At 37.3% G+C, this 16936-nt stretch overlaps 1 protein-coding gene across 2 annotated transcripts in view; it reads left to right on the top strand.

Moving 5' to 3' along the window:
* Positions 1 to 10358, top strand: part of LOC138335907 (uncharacterized) — a 30968-nt gene extending 20610 nt beyond the window's left edge. Inside the window, exons 2-3 of one of the 2 annotated variants that reach the window (XM_069285090.1) lie at positions 2739 to 2827; positions 9618 to 10358. In XM_069285090.1, coding sequence (XP_069141191.1) covers positions 2739 to 2827; positions 9618 to 9764 — 236 coding nt within the window. In that variant the 3' untranslated portion in view covers positions 9765 to 10358. Of the gene's footprint in view, positions 1 to 2738; positions 2828 to 9491 lie in introns of both variants that reach the window. The other variant, XM_069285089.1, reaches the window with a different exon arrangement.
* Positions 10359 to 16936: the final 6578 nt, after the last annotated feature.

The following is a 16936-nucleotide window of genomic DNA, read 5'->3' as shown; positions in this document are numbered from 1 at the left end:
CAAATATCGATACCCTACTCAACTTTATCCTTCGATAGAACCACCAGAAAGAGACTTTAATCCTTATATTTACAGTCTTAACTATTATTTTCATAGCTCAAAATTTACCCTTAATAGTGTTTGTGGCATTTATAAGACTAAAATTGAATTATATCGTTTGGTTCCGACAGGCATTTGGAACAGCCACTCGAAGTGGCGGAAATTCCCGCCAATTTATCAATGAACATACAAATAAAATGAGTTCCGTCTGATGAAGCATATATCTGGGGTTTTCCCGGTATGGCCTATAAATCGTTTTATTTACCTGTTGTTAAAAACACCATGATGCAAAGCAGTTTGGTTTTAATCTTTTGCTTCGTATGATTACACACGCTTACACAATTCATAACGTGGCAGGATATTTAACGTAGTTGTGACGCGGCGTCCGATTCAAACCGCCTGTGTCAAGGAAGTGTGACAAACAGAGAGTTTCTTCAATTTTGTGATCACTTGAGTTCTACTTAATCAGTTCACGTTTGAAATTTCTTGAAAATATGGATGTTTACATAGTTCCATGTCATTATTTCCGGATTTTGGAGATTCGAATGTATCGGACGTCGTTTCGAGGAACATGTACAAACACAGGTAGGCCCACTACTGTAAACGTTTACCGCTCTCAAAATGTTAGCTTATATATTTATATTGTTGTTTCAAACACTTCAATAAATATTAGAGATATCTATTACAAGTATTGTAAAGCTACAATTGTAGGATTCCGTTTCATTGATATTTCGAAACACCCAAACGTACATTGTAAGGCCTACTCTCGCCGATTCACAGTAGATAACGTACAGGACTTGTCTGTCCCCCGAGATGAACAAAAATGCATTGTCGTGCTAGGATAGATAGATAGATAGAGAGACTGATGATGTCCTTACATATCTTATCCATTCGCGTACAACCAAAGATGTTAAAAATACAAATAGGATGTAGATCTAGGCTACATGTTGTAGCGAACAACACAGACTCACCGACACACAACATGTAAACATTGCGACGTCATCGGAATGTGCAAAACTGTACATTGTACAACATTGTTTATTTATCATACGCACGGAAGCATTGCTCAAAGAGGTACGGTAGTAACATAAACAATGTAACTTTTCTACATTTGTATTTACACACGTACATGTATATTTGTTCAAACCTATTTTGATACATGTAAGCTTACATGTTCATCGAACGTACGTTCGGTACTGAAAACACCAAAAGTTTCTGAATTGGACCACCATAAATTCATCCGCGCGGCTCCAAATTGCGCGTGACATACTCAATCTATCGAGAAATAAAGTTGAGTAGCCTTTGGTTGAAATCAACGGGGTTTATACTATCAATTCACCACTGACTGTAAATATTCTTTGATGTATATCTTAAGAATCGAATAATGGTACACTGTGATCATGATTGACTGTGTGGCTTTCAAGTCGGGCGTCGCTCTTTTTGTTATCTTCAACTGAAGAGGTTAGCTGTCCTACGAGTTTTGTTTTCGGTAAAACATTGCAGAGATGTATAATGAGTTCGAATTATCTTTTTATCGAATCTTTCATATTGTAGTGAAGAATTAATTCATTCCATATTTGGCAATATTAGTGCCATTATCAGCCATCAGACCGTGATACGTTGGTAACGAATGCACCCCATCACTATGACACCTTTGTAACTACCAGTATTAATATCGTTAATGTGTTGCCAAAGTAGATGTAGAGCTTCTGACAGATCAGCTACATATAGATGACAAGACGAGGGAATAGCTATAGCTATTACTTTACAATAGGAGGGTTGGCGAATCTGTAGGAGCGGCGCTCTGACGTTATCTGTCAGGTATGCTTCTTATCTTAGCAAATAAAAGAATTATATTGGAATCTTATACATGGGACCTGCTTTCATGAATGACAACTAGGCTGATGAGCTAAAAGAAACTGAACCGATATGAGCTTAATAGGAATTAATAGGAATGAGACTAAATGTTCATAAGGTTTCTCCCCGTTTAATGTATGGTATCAAACGTTGTACGTAGACATGGAGCCGAATGGTCGTGTGAGTCTGTGATAGTCATTAGATGATTCAATAACAGTGATACGGTCATGTTTACAACTTGTGTCAGAGACAGCCTGTTTGGGTTACATAGGTTTTGTAGGGAAGCATTAGGAACTGGCCACCAACTTCATGCTCCCGTTTTACTTCCAAGGTAACAAAAGAGTTAAGGCCCATTGTCTTAAAGACTCCCCCCTTCCCAACTCCCCCAGGGGTGATTGATGTGGAGATGTTACATTATATATAGGCTTTATGTCTCCCAGGGCTGATTGATGTGGAGATGTTACTTATATTAGTTATGTAATGTTACATTATATATAGGCTTTATGTCTGTAGGTACGATAATTCATTACGTCTCGATAATGTCATGGTATTCGGATGTTTTCATTCGCCTATTCCTGCGATTGTTATATTTGTTCTTTTGAATGGTGTTAAAGTTATCCAAAACCTTTCGAATACGTAACGTACATTGTATATCCCGTTGGCCTGATTCAAATTCAACTTTCTCATAGGAATCTACCATAGGAATGCTTTAGATCCTATACCATATAGTATCATCTATTGCTATGAGTATAAAACGAGTGTTCTCTTGTTGTTATGTATGATATTTAACCTTGGGTAATTAAAATAACGTGTCATCTGAAGTCTCCTATTTTTTCCTCCAGGTCCCAGCCACAGCAGCAGTAACAGTAACAACAACAAACATCAAAGTAACCATGACAACCACCAACGTAGAGGGAGCCAGGATATTAAAGTGAGTACATAGCACTAAGTTTGTAGTCGGATGGAAATGTTTATTATATGGTGGCTGATTTGTGCCGCCATTTTCGCTTTTTATTATCATCCGATTGTTTTCTGTTTAAGACGTTCTGTTAGGGTCAAATTTAGATTATCGCCCCTTGCTATCGCATCATGCATGGTTCCCCTGTGTGGGATGTGCGATTCCTTAGTTCGCTAACCCTGATTACATAGAGTAGAGGGAAAGCCATCCTCAATACTCCAAGGGTTACTATCGTTGTCGTTGTATCCTTGATTTTCAAGATGTTACTATCACTGTCGTTATATCCTCTATACTCCAGGGGTTACTATCACTGTCGTTATATCCTCTATACTCTAGGGGTTACTATCACTGTCGTTATATCCTCTATACTCTAGGGGTTACTATCACTGTCGTTATATCCTCTATACTCCAGGGGTTACTATCACTGTCGTTATATCCTCTATACTCTAGGGGTTACTATCACTGTCGTTATATCCTCTATACTCTAGGGGTTACTATCACTGTCGTTATATCCTCTATACTCTAGGGGTTACTATCACTGTCGTTATATCCTCTATACTCTAGGGGTTACTATCACTGTCGTTATATCCTCTATACTCCAGGGGTTACTATCACTGTCGTTATATCCTCTATACTCTAGGGGTTACTATCACTGTCGTTATATCCTCTATACTCTAGGGGTTACTATCACTGTCGTTATATCCTCTATACTCTAGGGGTTACTATCACTGTCGTTATATCCTCTATACTCTAGGGGTTACTATCACTGTCGTTATATCCTCTATACTCTAGGGGTTACTATCACTGTCATTATATCCTCTATACTCTAGGGGTTACTATCACTGTCGTTATATCCTCTATACTCTAGGGGTTACTATCACTGTCGTTATATCCTCTATACTCTAGGGGTTACTATCACTCGTTATATCCTCTATACTCTAGGGGTTACTATCACTGTCGTTATATCCTCTATACTCTAGGGGTTACTATCACTGTCGTTATATCCTCTATACTCTAGGGGTTACTATCACTGTCGTTATATCCTCTATACTCTAGGGGTTACTATCACTCGTTATATCCTCTATACTCTAGGGGTTACTATCACTGTCGTTATATCCTCTATACTCTAGGGGTTACTATCACTGTCGTTATATCCTCTATACTCTAGGGGTTACTATCACTGTCGTTATATCCTCTATACTCTAGGGGTTACTATCACTGTCGTTATATCCTCTATACTCTAGGGGTTACTATCACTGTCGTTATATCCTCTATACTCTAGGGGTTACTATCACTGTCGTTATATCCTCTATACTCTAGGGGTTACTATCACTGTCGTTATATCCTCTATACTCTAGGGGTTACTATCACTGTCGTTATATCCTCTATACTCTAGGGGTTACTATCACTGTCGTTATATCCTCTATACTCTAGGGGTTACTATCACTGTCGTTATATCCTCTATACTCTAGGGGTTACTATCACTGTCGTTATATCCTCTATACTCTAGGGGTTACTATCACTGTCGTTATATCCTCTATACTCTAGGGGTTACTATCACTGTCGTTATATCCTCTATACTCTAGGGGTTACTATCACTGTCGTTATATCCTCTATACTCCAGGGGTTACTATCACTGTCGTTATATCCTCTATACTCTAGGGGTTACTATCACTGTCGTTATATCCTCTATACTCTAGGGGTTACTATCACTCGTTATATCCTCTATACTCTAGGGGTTACTATCACTGTCGTTATATCCTCTATACTCTAGGGGTTACTATCACTCGTTATATCCTCTATACTCTAGGGGTTACTATCACTGTCGTTATATCCTCTATACTCCAGGGGTTACTATCACTGTCATTATATCCTCTGTACTCTAGGGGTTACTATCACTCGTTATATCCTCTATACTCTAGGGGTTACTATCACTGTCGTTATATCCTCTATACTCTAGGGGTTACTATCACTGTCGTTATATCCTCTATACTCTAGGGGTTACTATCACTGTCGTTATATCCTCTATACTCTAGGGGTTACTATCACTGTCGTTATATCCTCTATACTCTAGGGGTTACTATCACTCGTTATATCCTCTATACTCTAGGGGTTACTATCACTGTCGTTATATCCTCTATACTCTAGGGGTTACTATCACTGTCGTTATATCCTCTATACTCTAGGGGTTACTATCACTGTCGTTATATCCTCTATATCTCTAGGGGTTACTATCACTCGTTATATCCTCTATACTCTAGGGGTTACTATCACTGTCGTTATATCCTCTATACTCTAGGGGTTACTATCACTGTCGTTATATCCTCTATACTCTAGGGGTTACTATCACTGTCGTTATATCCTCTATACTCTAGGGGTTACTATCACTGTCATTATATCCTCTATACTCTAGGGGTTACTATCACTGTCGTTATATCCTCTATACTCTAGGGGTTACTATCACTGTCGTTATATCCTCTATACTCTAGGGGTTACTATCACTGTCGTTATATCCTCTATACTCTAGGGGTTACTATCACTGTCGTTATATATCCTCTATACTCTAGGGGTTACTATCACTGTCGTTATATCCTCTATACTCTAGGGGTTACTATCACTCGTTATATCCTCTATACTCTAGGGGTTACTATCACTGTCGTTATATCCTCTATACTCTAGGGGTTACTATCACTCGTTATATCCTCTATACTCTAGGGGTTACTATCACTGTCGTTATATCCTCTATACTCTAGGGGTTACTATCACTGTCGTTATATCCTCTATACTCCAGGGGTTACTATCACTGTCGTTATATCCTCTATACTCTAGGGGTTACTATCACTGTCGTTATATCCTCTATACTCTAGGGGTTACTATCACTGTCGTTATATCTCCTCTATACTCTAGGGTTACTATCACTGTCGTTATATCCTCTATACTCCAGGGGTTACTATCACTGTCGTTATATCCTCTGTACTCCAGGGGATACTATCACTGTCGTTATATCCTCTTTACTCTAGGGGTTACTATCACTGTCGTTATATCCTCTATACTCTAGGGGTTACTATCACTGTCGTTATATCCTCTATACTCTAGGGGTTACTATCACTCGTTATATCCTCTATACTCTAGGGGTTACTATCACTGTCGTTATATCCTCTATACTCTAGGGGTTACTATCACTGTCATTATATCCTCTATACTCTAGGGGTTACTATCACTGTCGTTATATCCTCTATACTCTAGGGGTTACTATCACTGTCATTATATCCTCTATACTCCAGGGGTTACTATCACTGTCATTATATCCTCTGTACTCTAGGGGTTACTATCACTGTCATTATATCCTCTATACTCCAGGGGTTACTATCACTGTCATTATATCCTCTGTACTCTAGGGGTTACTATCACTGTCATTATATCCTCTATACTCTAGGGGTTACTATCACTGTCGTTATATCCTCTATACTCCAGGGGTTACTATCACTGTCATTATATCCTCTGTACTCTAGGGGTTACTATCACTGTCGTTATATCCTCTATACTCTAGGGGTTACTATCACTGTCGTTATATCCTCTATACTCTAGGGGTTACTATCACTGTCATTATATCCTCTATACTCTAGGGGTTACTATCACTGTCGTTATATCCTCTATACTCTAGGGGTTACTATCACTGTCATTATATCCTCTATACTCTAGGGGTTACTATCACTCGTTATATCCTCTATACTCCAGGGGTTACTATCACTGTCATTATATCCTCTATACTCTAGGGGTTACTATCACTGTCGTTATATCCTCTATACTCTAGGGGTTACTATCACTGTCGTGATATCCTCTATACTCTAGGGGTTACTATCACTGTCGTTATATCCTCTATACTCTAGGGGTTACTATCACTGTCGTTATATCCTCTATACTCTAGGGGTTACTATCACTGTCATTATATCCTCTATACTCTAGGGGTTACTATCACTGTCATTATATCCTTATCTCTAGGGGTTACTATCACTGTCTTATATCCTCTATACTCTAGGGGTTACTATCACTGTCATTATACCTCTATACTCAGGGGTTACTATCACTGTCGTATAATCCTCTATACTCTAGGGGTTACTATCACTGTCGTTATATCCTCTATACTCTAGGGGTTACTATCACTGTCATTATATCCTCTATACCTTAGGGGTTACTATCACTGTCGTTATATCCTCTATACTCTAGGGGTTACTATCACTCGTTATATCCTCTATACTCTAGGGGTTACTATCACTGTCGTTATATCCTCTATACTCTAGGGGTTACTATCACTCGTTATATTCTCTATACTCCAGGGGATACTATCAATGTCGTTATATCCTCTTTACTCTAGGGGTTACTATCACTCGTTATATTCTCTATACTCTAGGGGTTACTATCACTGTCGTTATACACTCTATACTCTAGGGGTTTGTATCACTCGTTATATCCTCTATACTCCAGGGGTTACCATCACTGTCGTTTTATCCTCTGTACTCCAGGGGTTACTATCACTGTCGTTTTATCCTCGATAGTGATAGTATCTCCTGAAGAATCGATGATGACTTTCCCCCTATTTTATCAGGTAAAAGATGTAATAATAATTAAAACCCTAATTTATTGGCAGGTTTAGCGTACCACATGTCATATGTTTCCATAGATAGGGTGTGAGGTTTGAACAAGACATTGAAATATGTAGGAAAAACAACGTTTTATGGCGGACAGAAATAACTTCCGTGATTGTGTTTTTGTATATCAGTTGGTTGTTCTTACGTTACGTTTATTCATATCTGTTTTTACTTCCTCTTACCAGCCCTCGTTTTGTCGTTTTGTTAACAGAAATAGCACATACAATTTACAGTTATTGTTAAGTTTGCTTTCGTTGTCGTGCACGATTCCCAATTTAGCTGCCTCCCTAACCTTGGTGCATGGCCAGTCCTACCGTTTTAGATCGTCTTATTTCCAGTGCATGTATATATAAGTAACAATAGCATTGTGGAATGGTTGATATTTTGTACTTACAAACGGTTAAATTTATGGTGATGGAGTTATCGAGTGGTGTGGTGGTCAGATGATACTCGGAACATTTTAAAATGATTGAATTATTCTAAAGTTGTAGGAAAGGAAAACTTGTTTAAACTCAACTGGTATCTTGGAATATCATGTTTACTTTATACGAAAATGCATTCCTTCGATATCAAAAAGATATTTAAGATATCGACAAATCAGATGAAAAAATCAATTAATGGAATCCTCTCCATCAATATCTAGGTCAAGGGCAGCACGTGCACATTACCCCAGTTACAAAATACCTGATTATTTTATGTACCCATATCCAGACGAATAACTATTATACAACCAAAAGTTCATTCCGTAGCTCCTGTAGTTTTACCATTCAATAGATAAATCTATACAATCTTTGGACGTTAGGAGTACTCGGTAGGTGTTTCCCACCCTTACACCTATCTAGTGCCAATAAACGTCTCAACTAAGATCCTCCACTTCCTGTTGTTTCACAGCATTTGGAAATAGCTGAAAATGTACTCGTCAATATAAATTATACAAGTATGCGCTTTGTCAGTTAGCCAAACAGTTTGTCCTATTTTCTTTTTATTTCTGCGTTCCGAAACTCCAAAACATCCTAAGCGTTGCACGTGAAGTGAAACTCACGTGCTCAGTAGCATACTGCTTACATTATAGACCAACGGTGCATGAACAAACTCCCTCCTAGTCTATATAAGGAATACAACTGTCAGAAAATTGCCATCTTACTTATAATAGATATGTTATCTTATCTTACTTATAATAGATATGTTATCTTATCTTACTTTTAATAGATGTTATTTTATCTTACTTATAATATATGTTATCTTATCTTACTTATAATAGATATGTTCCGTCTCGAAACTTTGATTACTTTTAGTTCAGAAAAAAGTACAAGTATACGGAAACAAAAAAAAAAGTACAAGTATACGGAAACAAAAAAAAAGTACAAGTATACGGAAACAAAAAAAAGTACAAGTATACGGAAACAAAAAAAAAGTACAAGTATACGGAAACAAAAAAGTACCTGTATACGGAAACAAAATATGTTCACACGGAAAGGACATGTATACGTACCATGAAATACAAATAAATACACTGTGTAATATTCAATTAATATTCATTAACATCAGCTAAACATAAGTCATCGTTTTGTATATATAATTAACAACTTCTGGTGTCTCAGTGATCTGAACGTCTTATAAAACATTCAAGGTCATTAGAGGTCACGGTGATCACATCACTGTACCTCCACCTCTGGGTTGCGTGTTCGGACCCCACGTGGGGCAGGTACCGACTGTAGGTCTATGGCGTTTTTCTTGGTACTCTAGTATCAATTTTCCACCCCAAACTCTGGCACAGTCTTTAATTGTCTTTATTAACAATATAAACCTAAATCTAAGGTCCCGAAAGTATTAAGTATATATCCCGTTGTGATAGTGTTTTAAATGTCATGTGACTGCATATCTGCACGTGTAAGATACGATGTATGATTGCGTATGCTTTATTAGAATGTCAACTAATTTTCTGTCCTCCACAAACATGCCTGAATCCTCTCCTTTTTTGTGTACAGGACCGGGAAACCTTTATAACCTCAAAGGAACTTTTCCAAATAATATCCAACAAACGAACCGCCGAACTAATCAACAGTCGCAACAAGCATGCCCCGAGATGTATTCATTCTATTTTCACACCACAGGAAAAACATCACAAGGACAAAGACAGCAGGAAATATGGCGTGTTCTCTATAAACCAGGCGATCGGAACGTCGATGTCGTGTGTCGGGGGATCCCCACAGTTTGTCCGGGAACTCGGTGTCAAAGCATCAGCCTCTCCAAAGACTTGAACGTAACATATATGTGTGTGATGGTGTGACAAACCCATGTGTTTCTATGGGAATAGCGTCTTAAAGACAAACGTATTGTTCATGACGACGACATCGTATAGCATACGATTATTCTAATGACTGTGAGAAGGCAGTTTGATCAAGCCAATCCATTTTGGGGCTTTGTGAGATATTTGTGTTGCCGAAGTTGGTTCGGATAATGAACTTCCTTAATGCCGTATCTAGACATCAAATATTTGATATTGAGGCCCTAGTCCGTGTTTATGAAAACTTGTTCATGCTCACTAAAATGTTAACAAAACTTGTTCATGCTCACTAAAATGTTAACCCATTAACACCGCAGTGTACCAGAAAAGGTTTCGGATAAAAAGAATAACAAAATGTTTAATCGTCGTTCGTACAATTGTATCAACTACAACAAAACTTGGCAAACATGCTGTTTTTTGGCGCAAAAATGAGCTTGAACAAATAACGAATCCACACGAACAAAATATAATTAACACAAAATTTGTAGGCGCGAAAACTGGTAATTTATTACTAATTAAATGAAAAAATAAATAACTCTTTTTATTAATAAACAATTTCACATTCGAAGATCTCGTTTCCGTGGTTCGGTAGGTAAGTTTATGTTGCTGTGATTAGAATCTATTTCGTTGCCCTGACGTTTTAAAAACGGTAAAACATCTAAAATACAGCTTTGTGAATGTTTGCGCATAGACTTGATTTCCCAAACGCGGATTCTATTGGCACTTGCATTAAGGAGTTGTTTTTTAAATATAACAGAGGACTTCTATTCCTTTGTCTTAAAGAATTTAATACCAAGACCTCTGATACATAAAAACAACTTTTTAAATGCAAGTTCCTGTGGTGCTCATCAAACGATAGTGAAGACAGAACGGCCTAAATATGCTCCTGGTTTATCATTCCAATTTTCCTGTTATCAATTATGTATGACTAATCAATGTTTTATTGTGAGATAAAACATATAACGGGGGTTCATTACTTATGTGTTTCCTCTGTACTGTACTAACATTCTCCAAATTATAGTCACACTTTGTAAGGACCCTCAAATTATAGTCACACTTTGTAAGGACCCTCAAATTATAGTCACACTTTGTAAGGACCCTCAAATTATAGTCACACTTTGTAAGGACCCTCAAATTATAGTCACACTTTGTAAGGACCCTCAAATATAGTCCACACTTTGTAAGGACCCTCAAATCATAGTCACACTTTGTAAGGACCCTCAAATTATAGTCACACTTTGTAAGGACCCTCAAATCATAGTCACACTTTGTAAGGACCCTCAAATCATAGTCACACTTTGTAAGGACCCTCAAATCATAGTCACACTTTGTAAGGACCCTCAAATTATAGTCACACTTTGTAAGGACCCTCAAATTATAGTCACACTTTGTAAGGACCCTCAAATTATAGTCACACTTTGTAAGGACCCTCAAATTATAGTCACACTTTGTAAGGACCCTCAAATTATAGTCACACTTTGTAAGGACCCTCAAATTATAGTCACACTTTGTAAGGACCCTCAAATTATAGTCACACTTTGTAAGGACCCTCAAATTATAGTCACACTTTGTAAGGACCCTCAAATTATAGTCACACTTTGTAAGGACCCTCAAATTATAGTCACACTTTGTAAGGACCCTCAAATTATAGTCACACTTTGTAAGGACCCTCAAATTATAGTCACACTTTGTAAGGACCCTCAAATTATAGTCACACTTTGTAAGGACCCTCAAATTATAGTCACACTTTGTAAGGACCCTCAAATTATAGTCACACACTTTGTAAGGACCCTCAAATTATAGTCACACTTTGTAAGGACCCTCAAATTATAGTCACACTTTGTAAGGACCCTCAAATTATAGTCACACTTTGTAAGGACCCTCAAATTATAGTCACACTTTGTAAGGACCCTCAAATTATAGTCACACTTTGTAAGGACCCTCAAATTATAGTCACACTTTGTAAGGACCCTCAAATTATAGTCACACTTTGTAAGGACCCTCAAATTATAGTCACACTTTGTAAGGACCCTCAAATCATAGTCACACTTTGTAAGGACCCTCAAATTATAGTCACACTTTGTAAGGACCCTCAAATTATAGTCACACTTTGTAAGGACCCTCAAATTATAGTCACACTTTGTAAGGACCCTCAAATTATAGTCACACTTTGTAAGGACCCTCAAATTATAGTCACACTTTGTAAGGACCCTCAAATTATAGTCACACTTTGTAAGGACCCTCAAATTATAGTCACACACTTTGTAAGGACCCTCAAATTATAGTCACACTTTGTAAGGACCCTCAAATTATAGTCACACTTTGTAAGGACCTCAAATTATAGTCACACTTTGTAAGGACCCTCAAATTATAGTCACACTTTGTAAGGACCCTCAAATTATAGTCACACTTTGTAAGGACCCTCAAATTATAGTCACACTTTGTAAGGACCCTCAAATTATAGTCACACTTTGTAAGGACCCTCAAATTATAGTCACACTTTGTAAGGACCCTCAAATTATAGTCACACTTTGTAAGGACCCTCAAATTATAGTCACACACTTTGTAAGGACCCTCAAATTATAGTCACACTTTGTAAGGACCCTCAAATTATAGTCACACTTTGTAAGGACCCTCAAATTATAGTCACACTTTGTAAGGACCCTCAAATTATAGTCACACTTTGTAAGGACCCTCAAATTATAGTCACACTTTGTAAGGACCCTCAAATTATAGTCACACTTTGTAAGGACCCTCAAATTATAGTCACACTTTGTAAGGACCCTCAAATTATAGTCACACTTTGTAAGGACCCTCAAATTATAGTCACACTTTGTAAGGACCCTCAAATTATAGTCACACTTTGTAAGGACCCTCAAATTATAGTCACACTTTGTAAGGACCCTCAAATTATAGTCACACTTTGTAAGGACCCTCAAATTATAGTCACACTTTGTAAGGACCCTCAAATTATAGTCACACTTTGTAAGGACCCTCAAATTATAGTCACACTTTGTAAGGACCCTCAAATTATAGTCACACTTTGTAAGGACCCTCAAATTATAGTCACACTTTGTAAGGACCCTCAAATTATAGTCACACTTTGTAAGGACCCTCAAATTATAGTCACACTTTGTAAGGACCCTCAAATCATAGTCACACTTTGTAAGGACCCTCAAATTATAGTCACACTTTGTAAGGACCCTCAAATTATAGTCACACTTTGTAAGGACCCTCAAATTATAGTCACACTTTGTAAGGACCCTCAAATTATAGTCACACTTTGTAAGGACCCTCAAATTATAGTCACTCTGTACTGTACTAACATTCTCCAAATTATAGTCACACTTTGTAAGGACCCTCAAATTATAGTCACACTTTGTAAGGACCCTCAAATTATAGTCACACTTTGTAAGGACCCTCAAATTATAGTCACACTTTGTAAGGACCCTCAAATTATAGTCACACTTTGTAAGGACCCTCAAATTATAGTCACACTTTGTAAGGACCCTCAAATTATAGTCACACTTTGTAAGGACCCTCAAATTATAGTCACACTTTGTAAGGACCCTCAAATTATAGTCACACTTTGTAAGGACCCTCAAATTATAGTCACACTTTGTAAGGACCCTCAAATTATAGTCACACTTTGTAAGGACCCTCAAATCATAGTCACACTTTGTAAGGACCCTCAAATCATAGTCACACTTTGTAAGGACCCTCAAATTATAGTCACACTTTGTAAGGACCCTCAAATTATAGTCACACTTTGTAAGGACCCTCAAATTATAGTCACACTTTGTAAGGACCCTCAAATCATAGTCACACTTTGTAAGGACCCTCAAATTATAGTCACACTTTGTAAGGACCCTCAAATTATAGTCACACTTTGTAAGGACCCTCAAATTATAGTCACACTTTGTAAGGACCCTCAAATTATAGTCACACACTTTGTAAGGACCCTCAAATTATAGTCACACTTTGTAAGGACCCTCAAATTATAGTCACACTTTGTAAGGACCCTCAAATTATAGTCACACTTTGTAAGGACCCTCAAATTATAGTCACACTTTGTAAGGACCCTCAAATTATAGTCACACTTTGTAAGGACCCTCAAATTATAGTCACACTTTGTAAGGACCCTCAAATTATAGTCACACTTTGTAAGGACCCTCAAATTATAGTCACACTTTGTAAGGACCCTCAAATTATAGTCACACTTTGTAAGGACCCTCAAATTATAGTCACACTTTGTAAGGACCCTCAAATTATAGTCACACTTTGTAAGGACCCTCAAATTATAGTCACACTTTGTAAGGACCCTCAAATTATAGTCACACTTTGTAAGGACCCTCAAATTATAGTCACACTTTGTAAGGACCCTCAAATTATAGTCACACTTTGTAAGGACCCTCAAATTATAGTCACACTTTGTAAGGACCCTCAAATTATAGTCACACTTTGTAAGGACCCTCAAATTATAGTCACACTTTGTAAGGACCCTCAAATTATAGTCACACTTTGTAAGGACCCTCAAATTATAGTCACACTTTGTAAGGACCCTCAAATTATAGTCACACTTTGTAAGGACCCTCAAATTATAGTCACACTTTGTAAGGACCCTCAAATTATAGTCACACTTTGTAAGGACCCTCAAATTATAGTCACACTTTGTAAGGACCCTCAAATTATAGTCACACTTTGTAAGGACCCTCAAATTATAGTCACACTTTGTAAGGACCCTCAAATTATAGTCACACTTTGTAAGGACCCTCAAATTATAGTCACACTTTGTAAGGACCCTCAAATTATAGTCACACTTTGTAAGGACCCTCAAATTATAGTCACACTTTGTAAGGACCCTCAAATTATAGTCACACTTTGTAAGGACCCTCAAATTATAGTCACACTTTGTAAGGACCCTCAAATTATAGTCACACTTTGTAAGGACCCTCAAATTATAGTCACACTTTGTAAGGACCCTCAAATTATAGTCACACTTTGTAAGGACCCTCAAATTATAGTCACACTTTGTAAGGACCCTCAAATTATAGTCACACTTTGTAAGGACCCTCAAATCATAGTCACACTTTGTAAGGACCCTCAAATTATAGTCACACTTTGTAAGGACCCTCAAATTATAGTCACACTTTGTAAGGACCCTCAAATTATAGTCACACTTTGTAAGGACCCTCAAATTATAGTCACACTTTGTAAGGACCCTCAAATTATAGTCACACTTTGTAAGGACCCTCAAATTATAGTCACACTTTGTAAGGACCCTCAAATTATAGTCACACTTTGTAAGGACCCTCAAATTATAGTCACACTTTGTAAGGACCCTCAAATTATAGTCACACTTTGTAAGGACCCTCAAATTATAGTCACACTTTGTAAGGACCCTCAAATTATAGTCACACTTTGTAAGGACCCTCAAATTATAGTCACACTTTGTAAGGACCCTCAAATTATAGTCACACTTTGTAAGGACCCTCAAATTATAGTCACACTTTGTAAGGACCCTCAAATTATAGTCACACTTTGTAAGGACCCTCAAATTATAGTCACACTTTGTAAGGACCCTCAAATTATAGTCACACTTTGTAAGGACCCTCAAATTATAGTCACACTTTGTAAGGACCCTCAAATCATAGTCACACTTTGTAAGGACCCTCAAATTATAGTCACACTTTGTAAGGACCCTCAAATATAGTCACACTTGTAGGACCAAATTTCACTTTGTAAGGACCCTCAAATTATAGTCACACTTTGTAAGGACCCTCAAATTATAGTCACACTTTGTAAGGACCCTCAAATTATAGTCACACTTTGTAAGGACCCTCAAATTATAGTCACACTTTGTAAGGACCCTCAAATTATAGTCACACTTTGTAAGGACCCTCAAATTATAGTCACACTTTGTAAGGACCCTCAAATTATAGTCACACTTTGTAAGGACCCTCAAATTATAGTCACACTTTGTAAGGACCCTCAAATTATAGTCACACTTTGTAAGGACCCTCAAATTATAGTCACACTTTGTAAGGACCCTCAAATTATAGTCACACTTTGTAAGGACCCTCAAATCATAGTCACACTTTGTAAGGACCCTCAAATTATAGTCACACTTTGTAAGGACCCTCAAATTATAGTCACACTTTGTAAGGACCCTCAAATTATAGTCACACTTTGTAAGGACCCTCAAATTATAGTCACACTTTGTAAGGACCCTCAAATTATAGTCACACTTTGTTAGGACCCTCAAATTATAGTCACACTTTGTAAGGACCCTCAAATTATAGTCACACTTTGTTAGGACCCTCAAACAAAGCTTTGTTACAGACGTATAACCGAGCCAGGCTATGTAACTGTCAGAATGTCTTTGTCTGGTGTCAGAGGACAGTCGGGGTATACTCGATGTAAGGACAGTATTTACAATTATTCGTTGATTATCCACATGATTTCTTGTTTGTATGATGCTCTATATTTTATTCGACCTAAAATAAAACAAGTGTAACATGTAACATTATAGTGTTTTGATGATATTCTGAGAAACAAATCGCTTGATTATATACCATATAAATACATATTTTTATTTGACACACAAAAAAAAATATTCAATGATAAAATGCGATAATCAATTTGAATATTTTGCAAACATTTCCGAAAACAAATTCAACTGCACTTGGGGAAAAATGACGTCATCGACAAAATTCAGCTGACACTGAACGCGCGTTAGATAGAAGGTCTAATAGGCTTTATCGTGCCGACGTCTGTTATACAAAATGTCAACACTATGGTTAAGTCATGACGTCATCAAACATCAACCGACGAGGTCTGTTATACAGAATGTCAACACTGGTTAATTAAGTCATGAGTCATGACGTCATCAAACATCAACTGACGAACTTTGTAAATACAGAATGTCAACACTATGGTTAATTAAGTCATGATGTCATCAAACAATGTCAACACTATGGTTAAGTCGTGACGTCATCAAACATCAATTGACGAGGTATGTTATACAAAATGTCAACATTATGGTTAATAAGTCATGACGTCATCAAACAATGTCAACACTATAGTTAAGTCGTGACGTCATCAAACATCAACCGACGAGGTCTGTTATACAAAATGTCAACACTA

This window comes from Argopecten irradians, chromosome 12 (assembly GCF_041381155.1).
Source record: "Argopecten irradians isolate NY chromosome 12, Ai_NY, whole genome shotgun sequence".
Taxonomy (NCBI): domain Eukaryota; kingdom Metazoa; phylum Mollusca; class Bivalvia; order Pectinida; family Pectinidae; genus Argopecten; species Argopecten irradians.
This window is presented reverse-complemented; position numbering and strand designations above follow the sequence as displayed.